At 32.7% G+C, this 19,918-nt stretch overlaps 3 protein-coding genes across 13 annotated transcripts; 2 read left to right on the plus strand and 1 right to left on the minus strand.

Annotated features, from left to right (window-relative positions):
• The first annotated feature begins 5,663 nt into the window (after positions 1-5,663).
• LOC120079830 (Voltage-gated chloride channel family protein) lies at positions 5,664-11,865 on the plus strand. 2 transcript variants are annotated; one of them, XM_039034245.2, is made up of 8 exons: positions 5,664-6,141; positions 6,344-6,544; positions 6,866-7,043; positions 7,725-7,987; positions 9,076-9,345; positions 9,460-10,594; positions 10,873-11,031; positions 11,555-11,865. In XM_039034245.2, exons 1-7 carry the CDS (start codon positions 6,002-6,004, stop codon positions 11,002-11,004), a joined length of 2,319 nt encoding a protein of 772 aa, XP_038890173.1. In that variant the 5' UTR covers positions 5,664-6,001; the 3' UTR covers positions 11,005-11,031; positions 11,555-11,865. The 2 variants fall into 2 exon arrangements, with proteins under 2 accessions (XP_038890173.1, XP_038890174.1); XM_039034246.2 differs by having other exon boundaries at positions 5,682-6,145.
• Positions 11,866-13,838: 1,973 nt separating this feature from the next.
• Positions 13,839-18,105, minus strand: LOC120079795 (Small nuclear RNA activating complex (SNAPc), subunit SNAP43 protein). 10 transcript variants are annotated; one of them, XR_016530167.1, is made up of 10 exons: positions 17,866-18,104; positions 17,638-17,755; positions 17,414-17,540; positions 17,161-17,274; positions 16,804-17,002; positions 16,653-16,698; positions 16,430-16,505; positions 16,023-16,259; positions 14,738-15,674; positions 13,839-14,565 (listed from the first exon to the last, which is right to left on the minus strand). XR_016530167.1 is itself a non-coding variant. In XM_039034192.2 (9 exons), the coding sequence occupies exons 2-8, from the start codon at positions 17,692-17,694 to the stop codon at positions 16,027-16,029; spliced, it is 855 nt and encodes a 284-aa protein (XP_038890120.1). In that variant the 5' UTR covers positions 17,695-17,755; positions 17,866-18,105; the 3' UTR covers positions 13,839-14,565; positions 16,023-16,026. The 10 variants fall into 10 exon arrangements, 4 of the variants coding, with proteins under 4 accessions (XP_038890120.1, XP_038890121.1, XP_090170920.1 ...); XR_016530166.1 differs by having other exon boundaries at positions 14,738-15,947; XR_016530164.1 differs by having other exon boundaries at positions 16,023-16,262.
• Positions 14,761-15,868, plus strand: LOC120079796 (putative glycosyltransferase At3g42180). The gene is made up of 2 exons (XM_039034200.2): positions 14,761-15,124; positions 15,206-15,868. Exons 1-2 carry the CDS (start codon positions 14,774-14,776, stop codon positions 15,866-15,868), a joined length of 1,014 nt encoding a protein of 337 aa, XP_038890128.2. The 5' UTR covers positions 14,761-14,773.
• Positions 18,106-19,918: the final 1,813 nt, after the last annotated feature.

Here is a 19,918-nt window from a genome sequence, read left to right on the forward strand (position 1 = left end):
ATTTTGAACACTTTTTGAACTTTTATCTTGTGGAAATTTTTCCTTGTGATCATCAGATTGTGTGGTTTTTTTTAAAAAAAAAAAATTGAATAATTAGAACGGCCACAAGGAAAATAATAATTATTTCTTTCTTTGTCATAGTCACGACCTCAATCACGATTATTATTCAAATTAACAACATTCACTTCAGGGAATGGTATCATCCCAGTTGGTCGAGATTCATGATTTTTCATTAATAACTCGTTATTTTGTTTGGCCACGAAAAGACATGAAATTAGTTCAAAATATTATTTAAAATCTTTCTCTTGATTAGGGGTGTTCGTGGGTTGGTTGGGTTGGATTTAGGGATATTTTAGGCCCAACTCTATGCTTCGGTTCGTGTATTTTTCTAACCCAACCCAATCCTTGTTAAATTATGAACCCGAACCAAACCAATCCATAAAAAATGGGTTGGGTTGGTTCGGTTCCATCCGTTCACTTAAAAAAAAGCTTGGAATCACCAATAAAAAACACATAAGATTCCACAATCCACAAGAACAATATCCAAAATCTATTAGAACAAAACAAGTCCCCAAAATTCACAAGAAAGACCATAATATTTACAACATTCAAAATATAGGCAACAATGTTTTCAAAGGTCTACAAAATCCATAAGTAAGACTATAATGTCTACAAAAGTCTTCAAAATCCAATAGATTTCTACGACCCATTCATGATCCTAACAAAACTTGCTCCTTGAAGAACCCTAAACAAGATTTAAACAGTAAATTATATAAGAATACTATCATAATTTCAATACATTAATATAGATTATAGAGTAAATATATAAAAGATAACACTACCTGATAAAACTTGAGTTTCTAATTCTTCAATTTGTGGAGTAAGATCTAATAACGTCGGCTTTGCACGTAGCCAATTTTGTGTACATATTAAAGCCTCCACCATCTTAGGACTTAAAGAACTTTTAAAAGAGTCAAGTATTCTACCTCCTGTACTAAATGTTGATTCAGAAGCAATTGTTGACACTAGTATGGGTAAGACATCTCAAGCAACTTGTGATAAAACTTTGTATTTAAGAGCATTTAATTTCCACCAATTCAAAATATCAAAATTTTCTATCAGATCTTCATTAGGTTCTGACAAATATCTCTCCACATCATTTCTTATTTCATTCAAAACTTTCTCTTTTCTTCTTCGTTTGTATTCCAACTATAAATCCATTTCCACGTCATCACTATCCTCACTTATTTCAACTATGTGATATGGTTGTTCAAAAGCATGACCACTTGAATCACTTGTCTTATAAAACTCATACATTCAAACTAACTTTCACCCCATCAATCATTGTTCTAGCAACTCCATCTCCATAGATACTTATGAAATAAAAGGACACATAATCCAACTTATATCGTGGATCAAGCACAATAGCTAGAAACAACACTTTGTTCATCTTGTCAAGAGATCCCCAATACTTATCAAATTTCATTCTCATATTGGAAGCCATAGTATATATATCACACTATTTACATTTTGGCTCCAACCTATTAAACGTCGTTGAATCCCACAAAGTTAATGAAAAAATGTATTAGAAGTGACATAAGTTGAGCCACTAAACTTCAATGTAAGATCATACAACATCTTCAAAAATTTGACAAATGTTCGAATATGGTTCCAATCGGCCAAGGTCGGTGGTCCCTTTATTTTCTTTCCATTCTCATCTTTAATAAAGTGATGTACAAAATCTTCATCCTCTTCTTCTAAGCATTGAAAAACCTTTTCAAATTTTAAAGCATGATCAAGTATCAAATATGTTGAATTCCATCTTGTAGACACATCTAGATAAACAAGGGTTTTAGATTCAATCTTTTCATGTCCAACACAATCTAAAATTTTTTTCCGTCGCTTAGGAGAAGATCTAACATATCTTACAACATTTTGTACACTAGCTATCGAATCATGCAATTCTTTCAATCCATCATTGACAATCAAGGTCATAATATAAGAACAACATCTCATATGCAATAATTCACCATCCAAACTAAGAGACCTCCAAATCTTTAGTTTTTTCTTCATATATGAGATTGCTGAATCATTTGAAGTTGTGTTATCAACAGTAATTGAAAAAACTTTATCAATACCCCAATCCAATAAACAACATTCAATTACTTTACTAATAGTCGCTCCCTTATGATTAGGCATTTGACAAAAAAATTCAATATTCTTTTCTGTAAATTCCATTCAGAATCAACAAAAGGTTATGTAAGAACCATATAATTGATGTTCTGTAAGGAATTCCAAGTATCTATTGTTAGGCTCACTCTTTGACCACTTTTGATTAAAGTTGATTTCAACAATTTTTTTTTTCATCCACATACAGTTGATAAATATCCCTAGCAATTGTGATTCTTAAAGGAATGTCAAACTTAGGACATGCAATATTACAAAATTCTTTAAACCCCTCTGTCTCTACAAATCTAAATGGTACCTTAGACAATACTAGCATCTTAGCACATGCATTTCTAACTCTTTGTTGACTAAGGGCAATAGACAAACAATTTATATTGATAGCACCTTTTGCATCAATTTCATTCCGTTGAAATTTAGTATGGTTTGCCCTTTAGGTTGCTCTCTACATGGATAATTTTGCATTGTTTTCGCAAATGCTTCCATAAGATACTAGTTCCACATGAAGAAATGTCACAAGCGTAATTTTTATCACAATAATTATATTTGCATCTTATACCTTTAGTGTCATATCTTTCCATCTTTGTAAAGTGATCCCCACTGAAGATGATGTCCTAGTTAGTTTTCTCTTGCCAATGACTGTCATTTTCGATGGTTTAGAACATGCATCGGGGACAGGAATATTTCTAGGTGGTGATTCATTGTCGATCAACTTGCTATTTTCCATCTACAATATTAACAAATAAAGAAAAAAATTGTGAGCATAGGTGAATCATAAACTTGCGAGGAATATATATATATATATATATATATATATATGAGTTTAATGGCTAACCAGTAACTAATGAAGCAATGTGAGCCTGTGAGAATGGGATAATGGTTGTGGTTGACGTCTGACTACTAATGATTGTGGATGATGTCGGAGAGGAAGAGGCTCAGAGAGGGAGATAATGTATGTGAAACGAAGAGCAGGACTCGGAAGTTGGACGGAGAGGGATTAGTATTTAGTCGGACTTTGAGTTCACTGAGATATGAAGACAAGAAGGGAGGAAAGGAAAGTTGGAGTTGGAGTCGGAGACGACGTGACGCAGAAGACAGAAAGGAAGGAAAAGAAAGTTGAAACGGCGCTGCTCGGTAAGGCGTGACATGCTGATGGTGACGAGACGAATGCGTGAGAGACGGTGAGAAGTTGAAAAAAAATATGAAATGGCATTAGCCATTAAGGCGCGTTGAAAAGAAAAGAAACATCAATTACCAAGTCCACATGTCGAAAAGAAATGCCATTGATGCTCATGGGCTGGGCGGCTGGGAGTGTATTTCTTGGGTCGGTTCGGTTCGAACCGAATGTTTATATAATAAACCTGAGAACCGAACCGACCTAATGGATTTATTAAAAAAAACCCAAATCAAACCAATTTTTTTTAAACCAACCCAAATAAGCTGGGTTGGGTTGGGTTGTTCGGTTTTTTCGGGTTTTCGATTTTTTTGAACACCCAATACTCTCGATATTGCTGTTGCATGAACATATTTAAGATATGAAATGTAGAAAATGTCTTTTCTAATACATTAGCATCAGTAGTTTTCTCTCCACATAACAACAGTTTTGAATTGATTTTAAATAATGCGGAGTTATAATCACTTATTGATTTGAAATCTTGTAGCCTCATGTGCATCCACTCATAACGAGTTTTAGGAAGAATAACTATTTTTTATGATCATATCCCTCTTTCAAAATTTTTCATAAAATACAGAGATCTTTTATTGTAAGATAATCCATTTTCAATCCCTAGCGGGGATGATGATGAAGGAAAATCATAGTTTTTGCTTTGTCTTGACTATATGTCGTATTTTCTTCTTCAATAGTCTCTCTAAGATTCATAGCATTCAGGTGGATTTCCACATCAAGTACCCTTGACAAATAATTGTTGTCGTTAATATCAGATGCGACAAATTTTAATTTTGTGAGATTTTTCATGATAGCACTATCATAAAATATTGTATTTATATTATAAATTTAATAGATATTAAATATGCAAAATAACGTTAAATTTATCAATTATAACGAAGAGGAAAAACCGACATACCTTTAGGATCTACGAAAATGATAGGAGCGCGTGTTGATTTATGAATTTGAGAAGCATAACGCGCACAACAAGAACACGAATATGAAGAAAATATAATGTAATAATAATATATAATAAAATAAATAAATATAATATAATATATAAATATATAGAATAAATAAATAACAAAACGTAAATGAAATAACAAAGAATAAATTTCTCCACTTTCTCCACCAAATGCCACTATTTATAGGCAATTTGGCAAGTAGGAGATAGATTATATGGACACTAATAATGTGTAATATTAAGTCATATGACGACACATGGAGCAATGAATAAATGACACATGGCCAATGAACACTAATAATGGACATTCATATTACACATAATTTAACATATTTATAATAAAAACTTCCTTTTAAGATCGGAATGATTTTAGAACTTTTATGAGTAATTTATGTTTCATACTATCAACATTATATAACATATATATACTTTTTTTCCCTCATTTTGATGGTATTTTGGGACAAAATATTTATGTTGATCTTCTAATTTAGTTAAAAATGTGTAACATGTGGATGCCCTCGAATAAATTGGCCATTGAGAGAAAAGGAAAAATGCCAAGATGGAATAAACCATCTAACACTAATGGACAATGGCCAACAAACTTCAACCAAATGCCAAGAAAAAAACAAAAAGATAATCGTGAATTGTCTTTGTTTTGAATGTAGAAAATATATAATAGTAAATTACCAAATGCTTTATTTATTTATTTATTTATTTTTATTATAATTTCTTGTTTTCTGGGATAAAATTGAAAGGGAAAAAAAAAGAGGAAAAAGACAATTGCGAATTGACTTTATCTTGCAACTTGTAATTTTCTTGAGCCGTGCGCGACCTTTTTTTTTTTTTCAATGAACATTATATTTTTTTCTAAAACTTTTAATGAGATCAAAATCATTGGCTAACTTAATTAAATTTTAAAAAACAATAAATTTAACTGCTATGTCAATTTTTTACTATAAACTTTTAATTTCATCTCAAATTTAGATGTATTAGAATCTCAACACAAAATCTTATTGTTCGAATAATAAAAAAATTATCACATAATTCTCTTTAAATAAATAAACAAAAATAGAAGAAAGACAATAACATAAACAAATAACTCTATTTGATTCAAATGTTTCTCTTTAAGGTTACATTAATCCACATATATAAATAAGTCCTATGTCGTATATGAGAATTATGTATTAACAATTTAAAAAAGAAATTCAAATAATTGTCTAAATTGATTTTTTTTTAGAGAAATCTAAATTGATATTTCTTTTATATTAATAATCCTAAAGAGTCAAAGACTCGCTTATTTAAGTCAAAACTTACTTGGTAAAATGCTAAATATTCAAATTTGTCATAATCACTTCTCTCCATTATACAGAAAAATTGTGCTTTTATAGAACATTCTATCATCGTATTGTTTTCTTTTCTTCTCGAATGACAAAACAAGAGAATGGGGAAATTTGGGAGATTTTTGTTCATTACTCAGAAAAATTGTCAGTTTTCATCCTTTCTCCACTGAGATGAAGAAGACGAGAGATGGGGAAAAGGGTGCGTCACATTAATGCAATAGAATTGATACGATAAGCCTTTCTCCAATCAACCAATTGCGAACCCATTTCAATATAAGGTCACAATTCTGTGTCAGAAGAAGAAAACAAGACGCGTCTGAAGAAAAATTACAAAGAGGAAGGTTGTCGATGGCACTTTCCGATTCCACCAATGGCGATGAAGAATCCATTATCACTCCCTTGCTTGCTCAGAAATCATTTGCCAATTCTTCCTCACAGGTTGCTCTTGTTGGGGCTGATATCTGCCCCATTGAGAGCCTTGATTACGAGTGAGTTGAGTTTTCTTCTTTTCCCCTCTTTTGGGTTTTGAATTTTGTTTAATGGGTTTGTTTCTGCAAAGCCTATTTCTGGGTTGGATGAAGTTTGAGCTTGGTTGGTTTCCTTTAGATTATTCCCTTCTGGGGTTTGGGTTTTTTACTCTTTTATTGATGTGGGGTTTGTTTGAATTTTATGTTGGCTCGTTGGTTTCAGGATTTTTGATAACGAGCTCTTCATGCAAGATTGGAGGAGTCGTGAGGATTTCCAGATATTTCAATACTTGGTTATGAAGTGGCTTTCATGCTTCTTGATCGGTTTGATTATGGGTCTTGTTGGATTTTTCAACAACCTTGCGGTGGAGAATATTGCAGGGAAGAAATTTGTGGTCACTTCGAATATGATGCTTGAGGGCAGGTACTTACTTCACTTTTCTTCTTTTGTGCTTCTGTTGATTGAAATCTTTGCAATCTTTTCTATTTGTTTCAGTGGAATTTGGCTCAAATAGAAATATGATTGATGTTACTAGGAAAGGAGTTTTTTTGGTTTTGAGTAGTAATCTCATGGGAATTAAGCTGTTTGAATTCCCCACCTCACATGTTCTTAGGGTAAAAAAAAAACTTAGCCAACAGACAAGCATGTTAACTGGCTTAAGCTTTGAGTTTTGAAAGAAAACTGTGTTAAAGGGAAGGAAAACTATTTTCCTAGATATTGATGGAAGTCTGAAAGTTCTTTCAGGTATGGGATGGCTTTTCTTGTTTTCTCTGTTTCCAATTTAGTTCTCACCCTATTCGCATCTGTCATTACGGCATTGATCTGTCCCCAAGCAGCCGGCTCAGGTATACCAGAAGTAAAGGCTTATCTGAATGGCGTGGATGCACCTGGAATATTATCGCCCCGGACGCTGTTGGTGAAGGTGAAACAGTTCCTTGCAAATTTTTCTTCCTGAGTTTCAGAAATTTAAACCTTGATCCATCAGTGCTTGTGCTTTTAGTTGTAGAGTTTCCCTTTGTTTCAAAGTGTCGATGACTCGATAATGATGTGGAATGCCCCTTTTGCTCTTTATTTCTATCAAGCAACATGACATGTTTGGTTGAAAGGAATTCTTGATTCTTTTACCATTTCAAGAAAATTATCTCTTTTTTCCCCCCCCTTAGAGAATCTGTTGATCATTCTATATAGTTCTGAAGTTACTCTCAAGTTCTCAACGCCCCTTTAACAAAGAGCTGAGTAATTTTTGGTCGTTTCTCTTTTGCAAACTTTTCTGGCATGTTATGAAGTGGTGGGCAGGCTATTCTTTTTGGGGCTTCTTTAAAACAAATTGCTAGTTTAATTGTTTTGCTATGTGTTTGGAACAGGAATTGGATTCATCAAAGTCTTTTGATACGCCAATATTATGTAGGTTACTTTTATCAATTACGTTATAGCCTCTCAATTTCATTCTCAACTCTAGTTAGAACTGGATGCCTGGTTTGAGGATATTTTTTGTGACTGACCTTGAAATATTGAAGCTTTGAAACAGCATTCAACTTGTGAAATAGTTGGGATTTTTAGGGTTTTAAATACAGAGTCTCATGAAACATTGGTTTGATTGCAGATTGTTGGCAGCATTTCTATTGTGTCATCATCTATGATCGTTGGAAAAGCTGGGCCTATGGTACATACAGGGGCATGTGTTGCATCTTTGGTAGGTCAGGGGGGTTTCAAAATATTTGGCTTGACATGGAGATGGCGATACCATCTCAAGAATGATCGAGATAGGCGGGATCTTGTAACGTGTGGAGCCGCTGCTGGAATAGCTGCTGCTTTTCGTGCTCCTGTTGGTGGTGTGTTGTTTGCTTTTGAAGAGATGGCATCTTGGTATGTATAATGGCCTAAGAAGCATGGACACTTTAATTTGGCTAGCGTGTCCGTGTTTGATACGTGTTGGATACTTGGACATTCCGATACTTGTTGGACACGTATCAAAAACTTATTAGTGCAATAGATATGTTAGACACTAGTTGTACAAGGCCAAAATAGGACCAACATTTGGTAGACATGCATCAAACTCTTCTTACATATACTAAGTCAATACATATATGACAAAAATAATAAAATTTGAGAGTGAAATACATCAAATTAATTTTTTAAGCATAGAAATAAATAAACTCAATTCCTTTAAATTTTCTTCTTGTTTAAAAATGATATATATGTTAAAACATGTATGTTTTAATATATGTGTCTTTGGCGTGTCCGTGTCCTAAATTTTAAAGAAATGATGTGTCACCGTGTCAATGTCGTGTTGTATCCGTGTTTCATATTCGTATCTGTGCTTCTTAGATAATGGCTGGGTATTTTTCTTGGTCACTTTTCCATGCTCCCTCAATGGACATCTTTTCAGTTATTTTTTTTATGCATTTTATTTATGTTCATGGCCTCCTTCTAATGTCAAAAAGGCTTGTTCTATCTTGGAATAACTCAACAATTTCACATTTGCTCTAACCATGTTAAAGTTTGATTGTACTGATGCGGACATAACCCTCCAAGATCTTGGAATTTTGGGAGATATCTTTCAAGTTCGTAGGTTCAGGTCCCTATTATTTGAAATCCTTGGTTTCTCCGGAGCTTGCTTTTGAGTGAGTTAGCTTCACAAGGTTCGTGGGTTATCCAAAAGGAAATGAAAAACCACAACCCTTTTAGATTTGAAATTTGTATAGCATTGGATCTTAATTTTCAATCTTTTGACCCAAAGATGATGTACAGCTTTCTTCAGAACATCTGCCAAATATGGAAGAAATCGTAGCCATGAGCTGCATGATTGTTCTTATTCTAGTCCGTTATCTAATATCGTTATCTAGTTCTTTATAGTTTATAGTGATTTAAACTGAACACATTCTATATCTTAGGAGCTGTGAATGCTGTGTTAGCATATTTGAGTGACCTCCTCGAGTTGATTATTGTCACAGGTGGAGAAGTGCCCTTCTGTGGCGATCGTTTTTCACTACGGCTATAGTTGCTGTGGTCTTACGCTCACTGATTGACATTTGTTTAAATGGATTATGTGGATTATTCGGTAAGGGGGGGCTCATAATATTTGATACCTACTCAGACTTTCCCACATATCACCTCGAAGACCTACCTCCTGTATTCATTCTGGCATTTATTGGAGGCATACTTGGAAGCTTATATAATTATCTTTTGAACAAATTTCTTCGGATTTATCATCTCATACACGAGTGAGTTCCCTTTTTCTTGTTTATTAATGCTATAAAGTATTTCAAGTTACAATAAGTTGAAAATGATGTACTTCAAAAGCTTCATTCTCATTCTCAACATTTTCTTCTCTCCAGGAAAGGCGTTATTTACAAAATTTTACTGGCTTGCTCGGTCTCAATTTTCACATCCTTCCTTCTTTTTGGATTACCGTGGTTTGCATTGTGCCAACCTTGCCCATCAAGTGCTCAAGAAATTTGTCCTACGATAGGTCGATCTGGTAACTTCAAGAAGTTTCAGTGTGCTCCTGGTCACTACAATGATCTTGCAAGTCTCATATTTAACACCAATGATGATGCCATAAAAAATCTCTTTAGCAAGAACACGGACTCCGAGTTCCAGTTATTATCGATGCTCACATTTTTCATTACCTGTTTTTCCTTGAGCATTCTCAGTTATGGGACTGTCGCACCTGTTGGACTGTTTGTCCCTGTTATTGTAACTGGAGCTTCTTATGGTCGTTTTGTCGGAATGGTTGTTGGTCCATACACAAACCTCAGCCATGGCTTCTTTGCCATATTAGGTGCTGCCTCATTTCTCGGGGGGTCGATGAGGACAACGGTTTCTCTCTGTGTTATTATGCTTGAATTGACCAATAATTTGTTGTTGTTGCCTTTAATAATGTTGGTTCTCCTTATTTCCAAAACTGTAGCTGATGCTTTCAACAGTAATATATATAACTTGATCATGAAAGCGAAAGGATTTCCTTATCTAGAAGGCCATGTTGAGCCATACATGAGGCAGCTCACTGTCGCTGATGTGTTAACGAGTCCACTTCAATTATTTCATGGCATCGAGAAGGTTCGTAATATAGTAAACATTCTCAGAATGACGAGCCATCATGGATTTCCTGTCATTGACGAACCTCCTTTGTCCGAATTCCCTGTTTTATATGGTCTAATTCTCAGAGCCCATCTTATCATGTTGTTAAAGAAGAAAGCTTTCTTGTCGGTTCCAATACTAGGATCGGAAAGTGAAGATCCATGTAAGCTATTCTCAGCTGATGATTTTGTAAAGATGGGTTCGGGTGATGTTGAAAGGATTGAAGACATACAATTGACCGATGAAGAAATGGAGATGTTCATTGATCTACATCCGTTTGCAAATACTTCACCTTGTACTGTCTTGGAGACAATGTCAGTCGCGAAGGCTCTCGAGATTTTTCGAGAAACTGGTCTAAGACACATGCTGGTGATACCCAAGGTCCCTGGAGTGAGTGACTTTCTTATAACTTTTCCGATCTGATAAAAGGCTCATTATTTCTTTACATCTAGGGAAGAAAATGAAGTAGAATTGGGCGTCATCGACAATAGTACCGATACAAAATTGCTTTGTTTACCTGCAGTCCCTAAATCTTCGACTTGAAGTTTTCTACATATACCAAGAGAATGTCAACTTCTCTATCCACTTTTTTGGAAATTTTTATTTTTGGAATGATTTTCAATTCAAACGAACTTTATGTCAATGCTAACCTGACTGCCTTATCGCAGAGATTGGCCGTGGTTGGTGTATTGACTCGGCACAACTTCATGCCAGATTACATTCTCAGTTTGCATCCATCGCTAGAGAAGAGCAGATGGAAAAGGTTGAGAATCAAATTTCACTGGAGAAAATTCTTCTAGTGCAGCAGTATCAGACATATTGAAAAGGCAAGTGATCAACTATCACTAGATTCACTATTATAGGGATTGTTGGAACATCTAAATATAGGAAAATTGAGTAAAAATCTCTAATGTTCCATATTCTGGATTTTGGATGTTTACCTTCTAATTTGAATAAGGAAAATCTCTAATGTTCCATATTCTGGATTTTGAATGTTTACCTTCTAATTTGAATAAGGAAAATCTCTAATGTCCCATATTCTGGATTTTGGATGTTTACCTTCTAATTTGATTAAGGAAAAATCTCTAATGTTCCATATTCTGGATTTTGGATGTTTACCTTCTAATTTGAATAAGGTATGAGTATTGAAAATGTGAGAAATAACTTTAGGTTTGGTTAAATTGTAAATTTAGTCCTAATAGTATGGAAAAAGTTAGAATTTAGTTCCTATGGTTTTAAAGGTTAAAATTAATGTTTATGGTTTGATAATACCTCATAATTAGTAATTAGTCCTCCTATTATAGGGATTAAATTTGCAATTTAACCCTTTGTTTTTTTTCTCTCTTACAGAAAATATATGCGCATATAGTTGGTAATATTTACCGAGAAAGATGAAGGACGTGCTATAGAGTTGTGGCATTTTTTTTTTTTTTTTTTTTGACAATATGTGAGGTGAGAGATCGATAGTACATATTTGATGTCAATTGAGTTATGTTCATTTTGGCGCGGCATAATATTACCATGGAAGTCCCTAATTTTAATTGTATTCTTTATGGCAATTCCTCATGTAACCTTTCTTTTACCCTCTTTTTTTTCAAAGGGCTTTGTTAGATGATATATGATTAAATTTACTTTTATCCATCAGCTTAAGTTTTTGGATCTACAGGTGATTTAAGATGGTATCAGAACAGATGGTCTAGGGAGGTTGCGATGTTGTTTCCTCTCCAATTAATTAATTTTTATCTTATATAATTAAATTTACCTCTACTCATCAGTTTAAGGTTTTGGGTCAATTGATGATTTAAAAAGCTTTGTAATAACTTTTTTAGGTGTTGAACGATATGCCAATTGTTTATAGATTTAGGGTGTATTTGGATTGCATTTTCAAGTGTTTAATTTAAAAAATAATTCATTGGAAAAAATTGAAGTATTCGACAATTACTCAAAATAGCTTTTAAAATGTATTTTCAACAATTTTTATCAGAAGTCTTTAAATAAAAGTAAGTTTTTTGAAAAATAAGTAAATTCAAATAGTTCCTTATAAATTCCTCATAAATAGTTCCTATTGTAGGGATCGTTTATGAGAGTTTTATCAAATCATGGAAACTAAATTTTAATTATAAACCATAGAGATTAAAATTTAATTATAAATCATAAGGATTAAATTATAGGTTTCTTCAAACTATAGAGATTAGATTTGAGATTAGATTTGCAATTTAACGTACATTTTGTTTTAGTGTGGTAAGAGATTTTGGAGAAGATTTGAGAGGTGTTTAGATTTAATGTTTTCTGGTGGGCATTGGTCCCTCGAGCTTTGTGTAATCATCAGTTTGACGTTATTCTTTAAGATGGGAACTCGTCTCTTTTATGGGCTTTTTTTTTATCCTCTAATACGTTCTTTCGTATTTCCACCTAAAAGTTCTAATTATTATTATTATTATTATTATTATTTGAAGAAACATAAAAGTTGTTTCTTAAATTTTAGGGGAAAATATACTTATGAAAAAATATATTTAACAATAAAATATACTTATTAACTATGAAGTGAACAATAAAATATGTTTTTCTTTAATGGTAAAAGACTTTTGAGTATGACTAAGAAGTTTGTGGTTTAAATTTATTTATCTTAGAAAAATCCTATTTTTTGCCTCACAAATCTAATTATGATTAGTTTATTTGCGAGAAAATGTCAATGAAAAACTAAATCATGAATTTGATGAAGAAAAGAAATAATATATTTAAGAAAAATGGAACAAATTCCAAAGATAATAAATTGAGATAGGATGTAATCTCTCTCTTTAGAATTTAGTGGATCTCTATACATTGCTTGAAGTTCAATTAAAGTTGAGGGCAGCAATATCAATAAGTTTGTGATCCAAGATCCTAACTTTCAGTTCCACACGAAATATTGCACTTGAAATAAATCTCAAGAATATTATTTTTATTATATAATTGAGGTTGAAGAAATTAATTTTGTTTCATATCTCTTAATTAATTAATCAAATTTTCTCCAAAAGAGATGAAATGTCTCTAGTTGTAATATCTTTTTCTTTGATTTTTCAATTTAATGTAGAATTCACTAACTTATAAAAGACTCTGACCCCCAATTCTTAGGATTTTGAGTTTTAGACTTTCAAATTTAGGGCATGCTTATGGTTCTATAATCAAAATTGCTTTAATCATAGTGATTTTCATTTTATTATTCATAATTCATAGAATATTGTTAACTAATTTTTTGGGAACGCTTTTAAAAAAGTCTCATCTTTCTTATTACGATTGATTGGTTACCTTAATCATTCAACCTTCGACATTCTTAATTTTTCAACTTTTACTTAAAAAAACATTTATTATTTCTATTCGTCTATTTTAGTTCATGGGCTTTCAAACCTACTTTACTCATGTTTGTAAACCCTTAATTACAAACTATCAAAAGATATCCAACTGAGTAGGGGACTTCCAAATACGTCTATACATATATTCATCAATATTTATGTCAATATTAGACAAAAAAAAATTCTACATCTCTACTATGTTATACATTATATAATTTAACGTGGACTATGTCACTCAACATATCACATAAACAAAGTGCACAACTTGAAAACGAAAAATTTGTAAATTAATTTAAACCAAATTTATAAATCTAAGAACTTAAGAATTCTTAATTAAGGTACCGGTGTCTACAAGCATCACTTTTTCCAAGCAATGTTACCACCATATTATTCAACAAAATTCATTAAAATTAATCAATCTTTTGAATTCAATTACATCGATTTTGGAGGAAGGAAGAATTTAAAACCTTTTTCTACTGGCAATCTCTTCAGTCTCTCTTTCCTCAGGCACTTGAACAGGAAAAAGCTTTGAGAGAGCTTGAAATGAAAGGTTCAGCCATGGCAAGTTTCGGCTGCAATCTCCCTTGCCTCTTGCTACTTCCAGCAAGCCTTCTTCTTCTTTTTTTCTTTCAGTTTTTTTCTATTCCACCATTGTTGGACCTGTCACGAGCAACTGAAGCCTTTCCACTAGCGTCTTCTCTCTTTCCCACAACTTCCATGAAAGAAGGCAACAAGCCCATGAAAGCTATATTCATCAAAGTAAGAATGGAAAAGGAAAAAAAAGGCTCTCCCCTTTTTCTCTATAGTGTTTTTGCTGTTGTCAAATTTTCTCTTCAGTTTTCATTTTGGGGGTTATGAAACAGAAGAAGACAAGCTTGAAGATGATTGAAGCAAGTTTGGCTGAAGCTCGAGCATCAATCCGAAATGCAGTTCTATGGAAAAACTTCACATCAGAAAAGAAAGAAACTTACATTCCCAGAGGCTCCATTTACAGAAATGCTTATGCTTTTCATCAGTTGAGTTCACCTACTGGGAAAGGAACAAACATATGAATATATGATATAACATTCGAGTAATTTGATAAACTATTTGAAGTGTTGGGATTGTTTATTACTAATAATAGAAACAAACAAACAAATCATTGCAGAACTATCTTATTTAGAAAACAAAAAACAATATAATTATCCACCACTATGCTTACAGTATATCCAAAATGTTATGCAGAAGCCACATAGAAATGGTGAAGAGGTTCAAGGTGTGGAGTTACAGAGAAGGAGAACAGCCTCTGTTCCATGACGGTCCATTGAATAGCATATATGCCATTGAAGGCCAATTTATAGATGAGTTAGATTGCAGCAAGAGCCCCTTTAGAGCCAGACATCCTGATCAAGCTCATGTATTTCTTCTTCCTTTGAGCATCACCAACATCATTCATTTCATTTACAGGCCAATCACTTCCCCCGCTGACTACAGCCGTGATCGTATGCACCGTGTGACAACTGATTACATTCAAGTTGTTGCCAACAGGTATCCATATTGGAACCGAAGCGATGGTGCTGACCATTTTGTGGTTTCATGCCATGATTGGGTAAGATTCTACAAGTTATCAAGTCTTTGTTTCTTCTTTTTCTAATGCTTCCTCCTTTAAACTTCTATTGGTGATTTCAAGGCACCAGAAATCTCGGATGCCAACCCCCAACTGTTCCAGAATTTCATCAGGGTAGTATGCAATGCAAACATCACAGAAGGCTTTCGTCCCAACATAGACATTCCACTCCCAGAAATCAACATCCATCCAGGAACATTAGGGCCACCGGACTTAGGCCAGCCGCCAGAAAGCCGCCCAATTCTAGCTTTCTTTGCAGGAGGAGCTCATGGATACATCAGGAAGATCTTGATCCAGCATTGGAAGGAAAAGGACAAAGAAGTTCAAGTTCATGAATACCTTCCTAAGACCCAAAATTACACCAAATTGATTGGAGAAAGCAAGTTTTGTCTCTGCCCTAGTGGCTATGAAGTGGCAAGCCCGAGGGTGGTGGAAGCTATCTATGGTGGTTGTGTTCCAGTGATCATTTCTGATAATTATTCATTACCATTCAGCGATGTTCTAGATTGGAGTCAGTTTTCAGTGCAGATACCTGTTCAAAGAATACCAGAAATAAAAACAATCTTGAAGGCTATCTCAGAAGAGAAGTATTTGAAGATGTACAGAGGAGTGATCAAAGTAAAGAGGCATTTCAAGATCAATAGGCCTGCCAAGCCATTCGATGTAATTCACATGCTACTTCATTCACTGTGGCTTAGGAGGCTTAACTTTTGCCTTCCTCATTGAAAACAGCTCTGAATTGTGAGTTAAGGATGTGCGATTGAAGGTTTCATCTATCTTTTCAATGTCTTGTGACTTCAGCTACCTAATTGTCATAACAAGGCGATTTGGCAGTTCAAAAACCCATTTGCTAGAGTTAGAATTAGAGATGACTCGGTACCTTGTTAAACATCAGTTAGCATTCTTTCAAGTTCCTGATCAAAATTTTCATCGGCATGGCCTTCTAGTAACAGTTGCTCTGCCTCAACTGGAACAAGCTGTTGGTCGAGTCCAGTTTGTTCATGAAAAAATCCTCTTTGAATGTTCCAGTCCTCAGCAATCTTTTCAACTGTATCTCCAATCAACTTCTCATCTTCTGCTATGTGCTTTATGTCGTGAACATCCACTATCTCACTTGCTTCTTTATAAATAAATTAGGTGCCAAGACACAAAAGGCAGAGAAATAAGTGGGTAAAAATAGTCAGAGAAACAGTATCTACATCAAAGACCGTAACAGAGAATAGAAAGATCAAATAAGACTACTCACAAATGGATAACAAAGAAACAGGTCGGAAGGAAAGAAGTTACCATATAATGCAAGTTTTTTGGCCTCCGAATAATCTGTTGACATCTTTTTTAATACATTTGAACCAACTTCCATTCCCTGCGTATTCAAGAATAAGAAAAATTCAAAGACGAGTTAGATAAACAGTCGATAATAAGATGGAACTATTTTCATGTACAAAGTTTCAACAGTTCATAATACAAGTTAAAAAGGTATAAAATATAAGTTTTTGTACTTTTCACTTACCAAGTCCATATGGATATAATTTTCTATCGGGGTATCATTAAACAACCTAGTCATCAAAGATAAAAAAAAATTAAGGATGCTATAAAGATATCATGACAAACACATCATATATCTAGAATAAAAAGAGCAACCGCTTGTTTCTCCAACATACTTGTTATAGGCTACTTGAATGCGGGCATTTTGCAATTCTGTTAGTTGATTCACTGTTTCCAAAGCAGCGCTCTCCTTCATGTCCACAGATCCAAAGAGAAACATGTTCTTTTCTAACATTCTTTTCACCACAGAAGATGCCACTTTTACATTATTTTCTTTTGCATCAACAACGAGTTCCTTCAGTTTCTTCAACTCTCCTATAAAAGATGAAACATAGTAAAATAACCAAAAGAGAATAAGTAAAGATGATATCAAAAGACATCCACTCAAACAAATTAAGCAAAACTTACATATCTATTACATAATCATTAAAGAAATAAAATGCACTTATATTAAGAATTTTGAAAAATCATACCAATAGACAGGTAGATTTTGTAAGAGGGCTTAAAGGGTTGTGTCTCATAAAGGCAGTAAAGGCAATAAAGGCCACCTAGTCTGTGTGATAAAGAAGCAGTACTGAGCATGTGACCTGTAAAAAGTATTAAAATTCTTGTTAATTCCACAAACAAGAAGCTAACACTAGCTTTGTTCATCATAATTCAGAAGAAATATCAAATTGCCAAGAAATTAATGCAAAAAATGACCAAGTTTATCGTGGGAGAGCCTACTAATTGATTGGGCATAGATTGATTGCATAAAGAACGCCAAGTTGGTAGAAGGAGCAGCCTCAAATATGTAAGTGAATTTTCTTCCAACCCATACTTTCTTCATATCAACAAAAGATGTAAATCCAGACTGTAAACCACCAAACCTCATCAGGGGTTAAAAATTCAAAAAGTAACAAATATTTTCAATATGTAAGTTAGCACAAACAGAATAACTTCAGAGCTACCTCAGCAAATTCATTGATCAACTCATCAATATCAAGCCTAAATGGGGCGAGATCCATTGCATCAACAAATTTCAGTCTTTTGTGAATTAGAAAAAGAACATCACCTCAATGCATAGTTCTGCTACCCAAAATAATAATAAAAAAAAAAAAATAAAACAACGACAGATTAGAGAATAACACAAATACAAGGGGTAAAAATCACAACCATATAACCTAGCGAAAACATACCAGAGTACGGACTTGGAAGGGATGGAAAGGGGCGGCGAGTTAAAAGAGATGAGACAGAGACAAAGAGAGTGGGCGGCGGCGGCGGCGGCGGCGTCGGTGACGGCGAACGTGAATGAATGGTAAGGGGGAGGCGCTGCCTGTGAAAGGGGAGAGGAGATGACACAGTTCGGAGAATGGAGAAGCTCGAATTCGAACTACGATGGGGAGAGAGGTGCACGTGCGTTTATTTACACTATTTTTGAGGAGAAATTTTGATTTCCCATTGTTATAGGTTAGTGGTATAATTTTACATTTATCATTAAAATAATTTTTTTCAAATAAAAAAAGGTCTAAAAGTTTAAAAATACAAAGCATCTTTAGAATTTTTTTTGCTAAGTGTAAATATTTTAGGAATTTTTTTATTTATAAAAAATTTTCTATTTTACACATTTTATCACTAATTTACCATTTATGTTTAAAGCATTATCGTGATAAAATTTTGATTCTTCTTCCTATTTATTGCAAAATAATAATATTATCAAGTTTTTTTTCTAAAAAAAAGAAAGAAATAAAAGCATCATTGAGATAGATAAAAAGAAAAATTAGTTTTAATTTTGATTTTTTCTCTTGAGAGTTTATTTATTTCAAAACAATAGCATCAAATCGATTTTATATTTTTTTCCCATAAATTTGACTTAAGATGAAGGAAAATTATTTTAAATGACAAAATTATTAAAAATATTTATAAATAATAGCAAATTATCACTAGACACGAATAATAATCTATCGCAACCTATCACAAATAGAATAAGATATTTTGCTATTATTTATAAAAAGTTTAGCTCATCTTTCTATATTTGAAAATAACACTCAAATAAATTTAATTTTAAATATATAATTCCTCTGTAAATTGACTGAGTTGTGCTTCTAAATTTTCGAAGGTATCTCTATTTCTTTCCTTTTTTTTTCCTTTTTTTTTTTTTACTATTTTTTTTTTCTTTTTGTAGCTTTTATTTATTCAATGTTCTTTGTGATGATTGTTTTTTATTTGGAGACATCTACAATTTTATGTTACTTCCAATTCCAATTACTTTTTTTTTCCTCTCTTTTGACCTTTTAAAATTTTTGTTCTAATTTTGGATGTGACATCTCTACCATTTTTTTTTAATTTGTTTCAAGAATTTGAAATTTAAATTCTAATAGGACTTTTTTTTAAATCACTTTCATCAAGCAGTTTTTCATAAGCGTTGCTTCATATATATGTCCCTTCTATTCCTTTTTGTGGATGGTTATAAGATTAGTAGTGTAATTTCACATTTAAATTATTAAATAAATTTATTTCGAATAAGAAAATTTACATTTTATCTCTAATCTAATCATCACAATAAAATTTTGATTTCTCTCATATTTATTTCAAAACAATAACATTATATGTATTTAAAAAAAAAGAAAAAAAGAAAAGCATCATCACAACAGACAAAAAAAGAAAAAAAAAAAAAAAAAATTAGTTTTAGTTTTGATTTTTTTTTTTTTTTTTTTGAGATTTTATTTATTTCAAAATAATAGAATTATCATGTTTTAAACTTTAAACAAAAAGATGAGCGGGTTATTGACTGAGTTATGCTTCCAAATTTTCCAAGGTATTTCTATTTCTCTCTCTTTTTTCTCTACCTTCTTTTTTTTCGTTACTATTTTTTTCTTTTTGTAGCTTCTATTTATTTATGTTGTCATTTTATTTTTCTTTCAGTTACCTTTTTTTTCTTCTCCTTTAAATTTTTGTTCCAATTTTGGATATGATGTTTCTACTATTTTTTTTTTTTTTTTATCTATTTCAAGAATTTGAAATCTAAATTGTCTCATACACTAAATTAAATCCCCAATTCTCTATTAGGATTTTTTTAAATCAATTTTATCAAGAAAATTTTCATTAACTCCCTGCAAAGATTTTGCTTTATATATATAAACTTCTATGGGTCTCTACCAAAGAAATTTGAATTTGCTATTTTGTACAAATAGTTTCCTTTATTTTTTCATTTTTGAAAATTCCCATATATGTATAGAAAAGAATTTTCGA

Source organism: Benincasa hispida, chromosome 6 (genome assembly GCF_027475165.1).
Source record: "Benincasa hispida cultivar pf3 chromosome 6, pf3_genome.v1.1, whole genome shotgun sequence".
Classification (NCBI taxonomy): Eukaryota; Viridiplantae; Streptophyta; class Magnoliopsida; order Cucurbitales; family Cucurbitaceae; genus Benincasa; species Benincasa hispida.